We start from the raw sequence: 13,061 nt of genomic DNA on the forward strand, positions 1-13,061 counted from the left end.
CATTAAAGTAGAATTCACATAGCAAAGACTTTGTGTTAAGGATACGAGATTATCTAGGCATGTCTTACACGGAACAGCTGTGTTTCTGTATACATGCAGCACACTCAATGGCTGTCAAATATTAGTCTTCCCTTCAGTATAAATATGTATTTATCAAGTAGGGAATTTTTTTTTCCCTCTTAAGTATTTCTTATTCCTTAACTTACTCCTTATTTCTCTCTTCCAATTTTATGGAGAGATCACTAACATGCAGCACAATATAAATTTAAGATATACAGCATAATAACTTACACATTACGGTGGAATAATCACCACAGTAAGCCTAGTTAACATCCATCACTTTTTCTAGATATGAAGGGAAGGGAAGGGACAGGAAGGAAGGAAGTAAAGAAGGAAGAAAGATAAAGAAGGAGGAAAAACATTTTTTTTCCCTTGTGATGAGAACTTTTTGAATTAGTCTCTTAGCAACTCTCAAATATGCCACATAGCAACATTAACTGTAGGCATCACGCTGTACATTACACTCCCGGCACTCATTTGTCTTATAACTGGGAGCTTACACCTTTTAACCAACTCCCTCCAATTTCCCCTACCCACTAATTCCTTATTAATGACATCCTTTAGCCCTGTCTTACATTTGAGAGAGAAATGTTAATTATTTTCTCCTTGAATTCTTTTGCATTCAATTCAAATTTCATTCTCTCATTATTAGGAACAGATAGGAAAAATAAAGATGCCCCTCGGGTTTTTCTCACCATGTGTAGTAAAATGTTAAAAGGAAAGAAGACCAAAAAAAGAAATGTTCAACATAAGGGAGACAAGATTGTTTCATTAAAAAAAAAAAAAAAAAAACCAATAAAGCAAACAAACAAAAATAAACCCTTCCCATTCCTAGTTTCTCTAAACAGCACATGCATTAAAATTAAGAAATACTTTTGGGGGATCTGAGTGTCACAGTTGGTTAAGCATCTGACTCTTGATTTCGGCTCAGGTCATGATCTCACAGTTCATGAGTTCAACCTCTACCTTCTTGGGATTCTCTCTCTCTCTCTCTCTCTCTGCACCTCCCTCCCTCTCAAAAATAAATAAATAAAAACATTTTTAAAAAAATTAACAAAGAGTTTCAGAGCAAAGACGGAGGTGCTATCAGGAAAACAGTCTAAAGATGAAGCCATGGATGTGCCTTTGTTATGGCCTCAGGAAGATGTAAGGAGGTGCTATGTCAGTGAGCCCTTCAAAAAGAGCAAAACCTCTAAAAGTAAAGGGATATTCCAAGCAGCCTGACAGAAAACTTAACGTAGGAAAAGGTTTATTGTGAAGATATTTGTGGATATGCTTTACCTGATGGAGTGGATTATAAATTGATTCCTAAGAAATCTCAAATGAATCAACTATTACACCAAATTAGACCGACAGGGACAGAGAGATAGTAGAACGCAGAAGGCCCTGGACCCATACGGACACTTTTACAGAAAACGACTCATCTGCAATTACAGGTTCCTTCTTAGGGAAATGGAAAGATGACTCAGAAGGAATAACCAAATGCCCAGGGGACTGGACTCTGTCAAAGAGCTGGTAACATGGGCTGGCTGGATTTTGGAATTGCTATGGACTGATGATACCTGTGTGTCTTCCACTCTCCCTCTTTTGTAAATGGGAATGCCTAGCAGTTGTTATGCCTATCCCGCCACACTACCGCAAGTGTGTAGGGGACAAACAGCTTGACCTTTAAGTCCCTGGTTCTGTAAATGGAATGCAGTGCCTGAGAAACCATGCCCAAGTTGATGTTCCTGAGGAGCTTCACCTACATCTTGACCTGGTCTGGATGACGAGATCCTGGATGCTGATGCCAAACAGGAATGAGATCAAGAGGTCTCTGAAGAGAGGGTGAGTGTATTTTGCATGGGAGAGAGGTGTAAATTATTGTAGCTGGAGACTGGAGGAGTGGATTGTACTATTCAGGTACACCAGTATCTGCCGCCCCACGTGTTCTTCTTATATGTGATGTCGTTACTTGTCCATCAAGAGGCAGGATCTATCCTTCCCCTCTGTGAGTGTGTGTGGACCCGTGACTACAGCAGAAGAGCTGCTACAAGACTTCTGAGTTATATCAGAAAAGGTGACAGAAATTTGCCCATTCTCTTCTCAGGATGCTCATCCCTAGGACCTAAACCCTGCGCTTTGAGAAGCCAAGCAGTCATGTGTGGCTCCAGCTAGGGCCTCAGCTGAGGTCCCAACCAACAGGAGCCCACCCATGAGACATACAAATGAGTACCCTTCAAATGACTCAAGTCCCCAGCCTTCATGCCCTTCCAGCTGATGCCCAGTGGAGTGAAAAAGAAATGTTCCTGCTGAGCCCTGCCCAAATCACAGATCCGTCAGCAAAATAAGTATTGTCATTCAAGCCACAACGTTTTGGGGTGGTTTGCAATAGATAATGGAAATGGGTTTTGGCACCAGTTGGATGTGAAAGAAAAGTAAATGAGTTCAAGACTGAGTATTTGGGTCCAGTTACTGTTTCCAAGGCTAAAGAAGTCAGGGAAATTTTAGTCCATCCTTTTTCAGAGGCATCATCAGAAGTAACTAAAATCAACTTTATATAATCACACTTTATCCCCACTTCATTTATTCCTTACTTACTCTTTAATAAGTAAATTATCCTCTCCTATTTAGGATGACCTCTTTCTCCCATATTTTTCCTGAATTATTTAAGCAATTGTGACATCACCCAAGGCATTTATTTATTAAAGAGAGAGGGGAAAAAAGCACACATTTCAAATGAAGTCCTATGAGACACAAAAATTGCCAAGACTCAGCCAGTAGTCGAAATGAGAAAAGATCCCGTGTCTTTCATGCTGTCAACAGTATTCTAACCTTCAGTGACACAGTCTCTTCAATATTAAGAAACTGAGACTTTGTAAATACCTCTTCTGGAACACTTGTGTTAAATGGATCACGACTGGGAGATCCCATTACTGGTGTGGGTGACAGACTTTTCTCCAGGTCACTAAAACCCTGTGCGTCCAGCAAAGTGGAGATGGAACTCGATGTGAGGAGATCTTCAAAGTCACCATCTTGGCCTAGGGAAAGACAAGACAAAACAAAAGGAGAACAGCAGCTTTTCATTTATATTTTGCTTTTGGAAGAAGAATACTAACTGAATATAAATCTTTTTTTTCTCATCCTCAAAACCTTGAAGACTCAGCTTCTCCTGAAATCATTAGAAAATTACAACATCTCAAACTATGAGCACCTGGGGCTCAGGGGTGGTATTAATAAAGGAACTAATTCATGGTAGTTTTAATAGATATAATCATGGACACACAGCATTGAAATCAAAAGTTAATTTAGTCCAATAATCCTCCCATAATTTTGTTTCAGATTTTAGGGCTTTACAAATTTCCGTTCAGAAATAACCAAGCGGGAGAATACCACTGGCACCACAAAGTAATTCTGAATAGCAATATGGTCACCCATTAAACAGCTCAATTTTCATTACTACCGTGTTTGTGGAAAAAAAAAAACATAGAAAAAAGGAAATCTTTTGATTCCTTAAGGGGATAAATATATCATTTATTTTAAGGCAGAAAGAATAGCCTTATGGACAAATTCAATCATATATCCAGCAAAGCAGCAATTTTAAGAATTTCTTTTAAATTTCCAGTGATGAAAAAGATTAAGTACTGGACAACAGTGTGAGATACTCTTTTCTAAAACCAAAGAATGATCCTTAACACACTATTCGCTGAATAATACAAAATGGCAAATCATATACTCGTCTAAAGCTATTAACTAGACTTAGCTTCTTCATTTAAGTTTTATTAGATATTTATTCTAATTTTATTAGAATTTGGGTATTATGAGCATTCTCTAAGGATTATCTAAATAAATATAAATCCTAGTGAGAAATCACTGTTTATAAACTCTTCATTAGAACAGGACATAATTTTCAATTGTGGTTAAAAACTACCTCTTTTAGCTACATTTACATGCATTTTAAAAGATGGGAAAAATACATGAAATTGACAAAAGTGGTGCCAGTGCAATTATGAACAATTTTTACCCCTTTTCTCTATTTTCTACATGTTTTATGAAATAATCTGTTTACAGAAATTAATGTTTTCCCTTGATTTTTAAATATAAGGATTACAATGTTGAGATTCTTTAAAATCAATTTTAAATGTTATGACTATGTAAAAACTAATCACTTGTGAATTTACAATACTGTCTAAAAAAAGACACTTTCGTGAAGGCATAGAAAGTACTAAGTGATGAGAATTGCCCGTAAGGACTGATGAAGGTTGACTTGCTTACTCATCAGGATATTTACAGAGTCTTGATATATGCTAAGCCCTGTGAGCAAAAGATGAAAACTTTTCTTTTTCACCCCAGAAATCTTGGTCTGAAGTAGGATTTTCTTTCTTTCTGGCTCATCAAAATCAAAATTCCAAAATCTGAGTGTTTCATGAGTACCCTCCAAAAAGATTTATCACCAGTCCTTACTTTTAGAGCAAATAACCCCATCAATGCACTGCTAATGAACAAGAAAACCTTCAAAGTTCTTGACGTTTTTGTTTTAAATGACCCGCAGATATTTTCCATACTGGAGAATGGCCAACTGGACTACAAGCAGATAAAATAATACATCAAACAAAAGGGATGACTTTTTTTTTAGTTTTTACTTTCATTCTAGTTAACATACAGGGTTAACATTAGTTTCAGGTGTACAATCTAGTAATGCAATACTTCTATACATGACCCTGTTCTCATCTCAACAAATGCACACCTTAATCCCCATCAAAGCAGACTTTTTTTTTTTTTTTTCACTTAGATGTCTGACAGATTTTTTTTTAACTTAACACATTCAAAGCTGAACACATTTCAATGTTTTTCCACTAGGCTTCTCTATCTTGGTAAATGGAATCATCATCTCCCAGGTTGCTTTAGTCAGAAAAGTCCCTCTTTCTTGATTCTTTCCTCTTCCTCACTCTCATCTAATCCATCACACCAATGTTGATTCTAACACCAAAATATATTTCCGATCAGTACCATCATATCATTCCACCTGGAATTTTGCAGGAGTCTTTTGATTGGCTTCTCTTCCTTCCCATACAGGTCCCTCCTCCCACGATGGTCCATTTGTTATGCAGATACTACTGACTTGTTAAAACCCTTCAGTGGATCCCTCTGGGCTCAAAGAAGAGCTGAATGTCTCACACTGCCTGGACAGCACTCACTTCTATCAGCTCAGCTCATCTCTGTTCTGCCCCTGCTCAGTACCTTCCAGGCACACTCAGCTTCTTTTACTTCTTATACACACCAAGCTCTTTTCCCTCCTAAGCTCTTGAACACACTATTGTCCTCTCTCTCTCTGGAATGCTGTCTGATGAACTCCACCCAGTGATGCTCCCTGACCAACCAACCAATCTACAGTATCCTCATTGGTATGCATATTCTCTCACAGAGGATAGACGCCTAATAATACTGTTGAATGAATGAAGGAACTAATATGGAATAATGGATATGCTCCACAAAAGAAAACAAGGCCAAATGTCAAAGTTCATAGCCACTTAAAATCAAGTAAAGTAGAAAAACCTAGAGAGCTATGCTACCTTTTTTACCTTGGGCCAGTACCACCGTATCTTGCATTTTCTTGTACCTGTTCAGGCACTGGCGAAGATCTTCTATTTTCCGATCCTATTAATAAAATTAATTATCATCTTTAATGCTATTGATTTTAACCAGTAAAATTAATTGTGACACAAAGAATAAGTAGACATGAATTATTTACATTATTTAAAGAATACTTCTAAACTTTAGTAAAGCTGGTAATATCTAGAATAGTTTTCCTACATATATCAGATATAGAGAAGAAGTACCTCTAAATTTAGAGATCCTATCCTTCAGCTGCCATCTTTAAAAAACAAAAAACAAGGTAATAAGATACAAAAAAAAAAAAAAAAAAAAACAAGAAAAAAATCAACTTTAATTATTTTCCTCTCCAACTTCTAGGTCAGGTCTTGAAAGAAAGGTCTACACCTATCTTTATCAGCTGTCATCAGTCACCATCTGGCTTTTCCCTTCACAAAACACTCAGCCAAAGTTGCTTCAATTAGTCATTACAGACTTTCTATTTACTAAACTAATGAACACTTTTCATCCTTTTTCTAATTTGACCTCTGTTTGGTGCTTGACTGACCCTACTCTTTCCTTCGTCGTTCCCTTTTCTTTCTACTATTTTCTTTTCTTCTACTTTGATTTTCTTAATCCCTTGACTGGATAAGATATTCTACTTCCACAACCCCCACTATCTGGCCAACCCAGACCATAAAATGTTAGCACTTCCGGGTTTTGTCCTTTACCCTCATTCTGGTGGATTATAAAAATGGGCTCTCTAGCTCCTCCCTCACTGACTTTGGGCTTGGCCATGTGACTTGGTTTAGCCAAAGAGATATAAACAAATGTGGTATAAGAAAAGGCTTGAAATGTATTTATTTGCACATTAGGGCTTGGCCTCTTTTTTCTGTTCTAGGGAACCTTGTGGGCACTATGTGAAGAAGCACAGGCTAGTTTACTGAAGAATGAGAGATCATTTGGAGAAGAGACATCCCAGATGGGACCAACCTATAGAAATCCGTTAATCACCAGGCATGTGAGTCACATCATCCTAGACTATCCAGCCCCATCACATCCACTGGCTAACTGTAGAGATCTGCAAAGCCAGCCCAGACCAGAACAACCACCTAGCCAACCCTCAGAAGTAGGAGAAATAATGTATGTGATTTGTCATGGAGCAAAAGCTAACTACAGTCTAGTCCCCAGCAATCTACAATTCTGTATTTCTCCTAAAATTGATGGGGTCCATTCCCCACCAATCTGTAATTCTACATTAATCCTAAAATTTAGGTTCACGTTCTTTCTATGAGAAATCTCCTTTTAGATGTCTCATGAGCACATCAAATTGAATGTACCTAAAATTAAGCTCATTATTTGCCCTCAGTACTCAAGCCTCTGCTTGGATTCCCATAACTCTTTGAGGGCACTGTCACTCACTTTGTTACTCAAACTAGAAACTTATTCTCAAATTCAAATTTAAAAAAAAATCTTGTCAATCTGTATATTTCTGCAAAATCTCTTTCGTCCTCACCACTTCACTGCTACTGCCTTATTCTGACCCCTCTTCATTTCTCACCTAGACTACTTAGCAGCCTCTTAATTTTTCTGTCCTAACTCTTCCTCCCTTACTCTTGCCTCTGTCTTACCACTAGAGTTCACATTCTAAAGTGACAATTTAAATCATGTCACTGTCCAAGTCTACAGTTAAGACCCCAAATGATTAGCTTAGTGCTCCAGCTTGCCCAGCACCTCACAGCAGCTCCCCTGTCAAACTCATCCACTCCTCCACCTGTATCTCATTCTGAACTTTCCCAGGATGCACTGGTTGTCTCAAGCCTTGCTTCTGAGACATGTTTTGGGCCATAGATACTTTCCCCAGAAGCTTTCATTTTCCTAATGAACAACTCCTGCTTTTCCTCAGATTTTGCTCAAATATGGCCTCTTTGAAGCTTTCTGGAACTACTAAAGACTTATGTCAATCAAGCAGATTGAGTGTCTAATAAGCCCTCAGTCAACATTGGGAGTTTTGTTTGTTATTGTTGCTCTTTGGGAGAGGGAAATTAAAAGCAAATGAATTTCAATGATTATTTTTAAAAAGTAAAAGTCATGTGGGCACCTTGCTAATGACTTTCCTTTTTATGGAATAGGGGGAAAGACTAGCAAAAAAGAAACCTGGTGTGTGGCACGATAGTGAGTTAATTTCCATATAATAAAGAGCAACTGAAGAGAATGAGAGGCAAACATAGAAGTCAGAGAAAGAAACGAGATGAGAGAAAAAGATCAAGACAAAGTTCTTTGGCATTTGCTTTTTACTCCCTTGAATTACTCTTTCCTCAGGAAAATGCCTCCTTGTTCCATTCATTGAGGAACATGAAATAAAAGTAGTTCTGACGACAAGGAGTTGAACCCAACTGTTGCTGCCAGTTGGATATATAGCTGATCAGGTAGAGCACAAAGAAACACCTTGTTTTAGTAGGTAATTGGATCCCTGCTCTAAGCAGGATAAAGTGAGAGAAACAAGTGGGAGAAAAGAATTCCTGGAGACTTTGGCTTTTGGCCAGAGTAGCTAAAACAGCCTGGGGCCACACTTGATTTCAGTGCCTGTGCCTCTGTTTCCTCATATCTCATCTCTCAGGGGAACAGAGACAATCCCTGATGTGAAAGAATCCAGGAGTGAGAAGGAAAGAATACAAATAAAATCAACACCATCATGAAGCTACAGCTGTCATGGGCCACCTCCTTCAGAGTTCACGTTGGCCTAGGATTTCCAGTGACCACAGAAAGGATACATCACGGACTGTATCCTTTCTCTCGTCTCCCATCTGAATATAGAGAAATGATCTGAGAGCTTGAACATTTTCCAAATTCATGGAGAGGAGGGGAGGGGAGGGAATTCTTAGTGGAGTCAGTGCTGGGGGCTGCCGGTCCTCTGTCCACAGTCACAATTACAGCTCCCACCACTGAGCATGGCCATACTTGTATAGAAAGGAACGGTTGTCCCTCAGCGTCAGCAGTGTTTAGCATATGTTCTTCCAAGGTGACATATCTCAAGAAAGTGCAAGGAATGACCACCATGGTATTACACATCCATATAAATAATTCCATCTAGATACCTTTTCTTCATTTGCTGCCATCAAAGACTCCACAGCTTTTTTCATTTTTTGTACTTCGATATCTGAAAATATCACAACATCATATCAGAGGTCAGTTTAATTAACAGGTGTGAAAAGAACAAGAGGCTGACTCTTCAGACTGAAATGTTTTAATGAAACTTTTACCATCCATATCCTCCTTTTAGGGAAAATCTGAAAAATGAACACCTTCTGTGTCACCTGAACAGTCATCACTCCAGAAAGCAAACAATAAGGGTAAGTGATAGCTAACTACCCTTCTCAAAGCAAAACAAAATCTTCACAAGAACACTGAAGATGAAATTCCAGTGCTAAAACAATGAAAACATGGAGTTTTCCAAAAAGAAAACCTAGAAAGCAGTGGGTGAAAGCAATGAACAGTGTACATGATGACAAACAGAGAAAAATGATACTCCGTTTTAACCAAGATGGAGACATGAAGTAAGAGCCTGATGGAATGTGGCATTTATGAGTAGTCATGCTAAGCAGCTGGTTGTAGGCTCCATACAGAAGGATAATAAGTACTTTGCTTCATCTATAAACATCATTTCCAACACTATTTTAAAACGTAAAAGTCAAAGTAAGGTAAATGTGATTTTCCTTAAAATATTATGGCCTAATACAAAAGCACATTACTTTAATAACAAAAGAAAAAATACTGGGGCGCCTGGGTGGCTCAGTCAGTTAAGTGTCTGACTCTTGATTTCAGTTCAGGTCATGACCTCATGGTTGTGAGAAGGAATCTGTGTGGGGCTCCCCACTTGGCTTGGAGCCTGCTAGAGATACTCTCTCTCCCTCTTCCTCTGCCCCTCCCTCACTTATGCATGTGCACATGACTGCGTGCGTGTTCTCTCGCTCTCTTTCTCTCAAAAATAAATAAATAAATAAATAAATAAATAAATAAATAAATAAATAAATAAATAAATATTTTAAGATGGAAAAGTCAACCTAAAATGAAATCACAAATTTAAAAAAATCAAAGAGAGAAAAAAATTCAACTAAAGTTACCTGCTTCTCAGGGGCGCCCGGGTGGCTTAGTCGGTTGAGCGTCCGACTTTCGCTTAGGTCATGATCTCACGGTTCGTGGGTTCGAGCCCCGCGTCAGGCTCTGTGCTGACTGCCAGCTCAGAGCCTGGAGCCTGTTTCAGAGTCTGTGACTCCCCCTCTCTCTGACCCTCCCCTGCTCACACTGTCTCTCTCTCTCTCCTGGAAATAAATAAACCATTTAAAAAAAAAAAAAAAAGTTACCTGCTTCTGAGGAAAAACAAATACTACTTCATTTTTAAAACAGTGGTGCATTGTAAACCCTGATGTAACATTTCTTTTAAATTTTTTGTTAGAGACAGAGTGTGAGCAGAAGGGGGGCTTGAGAGAGAGGGAGACACAGAATCCAAAGCAGGCTCCAGGCTCTGAGCTGTCAGCACAGAGCCTGACTCAGGGCTCAAACTCACAGACCATGAGATCATGACCTGAGCCAAAGTCGATGCTTAACCGACCAAGCGACCCAGGTGCCCCTAACATATTCAATTAAGGTATATTCTGTAGAAATTGCTTTTTTCTCTTTCTTTCCTTTCTTTTCTTTTTTTTGATGCCAAATTCTCTTAAGAAATCAATATCTGGAGCAAAGAGCCCATGAAGGATTTATCTTTATGCTACACTGTGTGATCTGGGTTCTGTTAGTCGGCCTGGGTACAATCTCATTTCGAACACCACAAGGGTATGTTTCATTCCTAATGCAGATCTCAGTGAAAAAGAGAGCTACAAAACACTGACAAGTCATTTCAATTTTCTCCTCTAACCCTCTATCTCCTGGACCACGAAGAAAATGCTTTGGAACCCCCACCACTCTGGGTGCTCTGCTGTATCCTGTGAAGCAAAAGGGCCGAATCAGAAAAAATCTGCAAAATGACCTTTTTACTCCTTGTTTTTAATTGTTTGTTTATTTACCCTCTATTCTGTGTCCTCTGAAGAAATGGAGAGCTTATTGATGAAGCAACTTTACATCTCTGGTGAGAGAAATGTTGAAAATACATGCAAAAACAGCCCAAGTAGTACTTTTGGTGAATGTAAAGGCTGATGGAAATACACCAAAAACCTTACTTTTCTCTTTGAGCTTCTTTTTAAAATTTTCATCTGTGCAGGAAAACCCATCAAATTCGAAGTTAGTATACATTACAACAATGAATATTTTAAAAGCACTATTATTTAGTCTCCTTTTACCTAAAATAAAGAAATGTTAACCCCATAAAAACTGGATATTAAGCACTATTTTGTAACTTTACAAATGGCACTACAATATATAATGCTCTGTGTAAAGTTAGAAAGAGAATCGAATATAATTAAACAAAAGAACTATATTTGAGTTCTCACCTCTGTCAATTTTCTTGTATTAAAATTAGGCCTGCGGAGTACATGCACTCCTTACACCATATGTGGTGAAAAACCAGTAGTGATGCTTTGGTTATTGTTACATGTCTGCTATAGTTCAACAATATGCATTCCTGAAGGGGCTGAGTACATTGCTATGTCAATGAAACTCACCACTCAAATTCAACGATACTGAAATGGTCTATGCCCTCAATGAAGAGGAGCCCACTGCCCATGCGATTAGATGTTATGCCAACATCAGACTGCCATGAAGTTTTTAAACACTGCTCTCAACCCTCATATTTCCCTGGTTGTGCGTTGGTAACAGCAGTTCACAGACCAGTATCAGTCTTTGGATCAGACTTTGGGTACCACTACTCTAACACATCACCTAGTCCATAAGTCCTATGATTCCATTTTATTCTTTTCTTATATTTTAAAACTTTATTTTTTTTAAAGTTATCTCTACATCCAATGTGGATCTTGAGCTCACAACCCCAAGATCAAGAGTCACAGGCTCCACTGACTGAGCCAGCCAGGTGCTCCTCCATTTTATTCTTAAAACCCTAGAAGCATGACCTGCCTGTGAGTGTCCTTTAAGGACACACAATTCTGGGGCCAACTGGCTGGCTCAGTTGCTACAGCATGTGACTCTGATCTCGGGGTCATGAGTGCAAGCCCCATGTTGGGAGTAGAGCTTACTTAACACACACACACACACACACACACACACACACACACACACACACACACAGATTCTATATATGCCAAAATACACAAGGGAGAAAATCCATGTTCCTCAACAATTGATGAATTATTCCTCTGATCCATAGAGGAATGCAATAACTACAGGTATATAAAGCCAGGGTATTCTAGAACCGAGAAAGACATTGTATTAGGTTACCCTAATTCAAGGCCTTCATTGTGCAGACAATGATGTTACCTAAAGCTACACTAAATGCAATGTTTTTGTTTCAAAGAGTCAGATTGCTTTGTTTTTCTGCAGGGCCACAATACTCTGTAACAGCAAAGAAAGGTTAAATTGAACCTAATGTTGTCAGGTGTTATGAGCATATTTGTTTCCAAATATAATATAAAAACCCCATTTCATTCAAGTTATTTTCTGTCAAATATAATGTACATTAAAATCTACAGTCCATGCCATTTTCAAAACAAACCACCTCAATTATGAGAAAAATTGTTGATAAATTCACACACTTTTTTCAAAACCAGAATTTCCCTATTTTTGCTTTCTAGCAGGTTGAGGGCTCAATCCACAGTAAGTTTTCTCTGATTTTCCAAAGATGCAGTCTTTTCCTCTCTTCTTTCAAAAGGGCAGGCAAGGTTTCTAAATCTCTTTACTTTGTGGTGTTTCAAGTCAGAGGAAAATAATCCTGGGACATAATGATGGGTCCTTTGAATGCTCTCGGACACTCCCTTATACTGCAATTTGAACAAGAACTCTTTCATGAGAATTTACAACTTGGTAATCTTAAATAAATATCCACTGAAGTTCAGAGCTGCCCTCTCCAGCTGCTGAAGAGGAAGCTAACAGATCTCCAGGCACAGGCAAGGGTCTCAGGGCTCTCTGCTGTCCTGGGCTTAGATGGTTTCTGCTACTCTGCCCTTTCTCTGAAATTACACATCCACCAAGACTGGGTTCTTGTACAGACTGAGGGAGCACAGGGAGGGTTGACTAGGGAGGATTTCAACAAAGATAACAAATGTCAAATGTATACAGCTACCTCGATCAAGAATTTCCATCCCCTCTCCTTTCATCTTGCACAGCAATTTCTCCTGTAGCCTTTTTACTTCAGATTCCTTCTCTTCCAGTTGTTCTTTTAAAGATGCCAGTTCATCCTAAAAATGAGAAATCTGTTTTAAAACAGCTTATGGCCAGAAGAGAATATTCAGGCAGCAGGTTAACTTTCAAATCAATCATTCATT

At 38.6% G+C, this 13,061-nt stretch overlaps 1 protein-coding gene across 8 annotated transcripts in view; it reads right to left on the reverse strand.

Annotated features, from left to right (window-relative positions):
* The window catches only part of PPFIBP1 (PPFIA binding protein 1), a 168,952-nt gene that overhangs the window by 24,358 nt on the left and 131,533 nt on the right, over positions 1-13,061 (reverse strand). For 4 of the 8 annotated variants that reach the window (XM_039240835.1, XM_039240834.1, XM_039240831.1 and 1 more), the window contains 5 exons: positions 12,860-12,974; positions 10,848-10,880; positions 8,730-8,791; positions 5,613-5,697; positions 2,926-3,080 (listed from right to left, as the gene is read on the reverse strand). In XM_039240835.1, coding sequence (XP_039096766.1) covers positions 2,926-3,080; positions 5,613-5,697; positions 8,730-8,791; positions 10,848-10,880; positions 12,860-12,974 — 450 coding nt within the window. The remainder of the gene's footprint in view (positions 1-2,925; positions 3,081-5,612; positions 5,698-8,729; positions 8,792-10,847; positions 10,881-12,859; positions 12,975-13,061) is intronic. The other 4 variants (XM_039240830.1, XM_039240836.1, XM_039240832.1 and 1 more) reach the window with 4 other exon arrangements.

Source organism: Hyaena hyaena, unplaced genomic scaffold (genome assembly GCF_003009895.1).
Source record: "Hyaena hyaena isolate Hyena2069 unplaced genomic scaffold, ASM300989v1 scaffold_182, whole genome shotgun sequence".
NCBI lineage: Eukaryota > Metazoa > Chordata > Mammalia > Carnivora > Hyaenidae > Hyaena > Hyaena hyaena.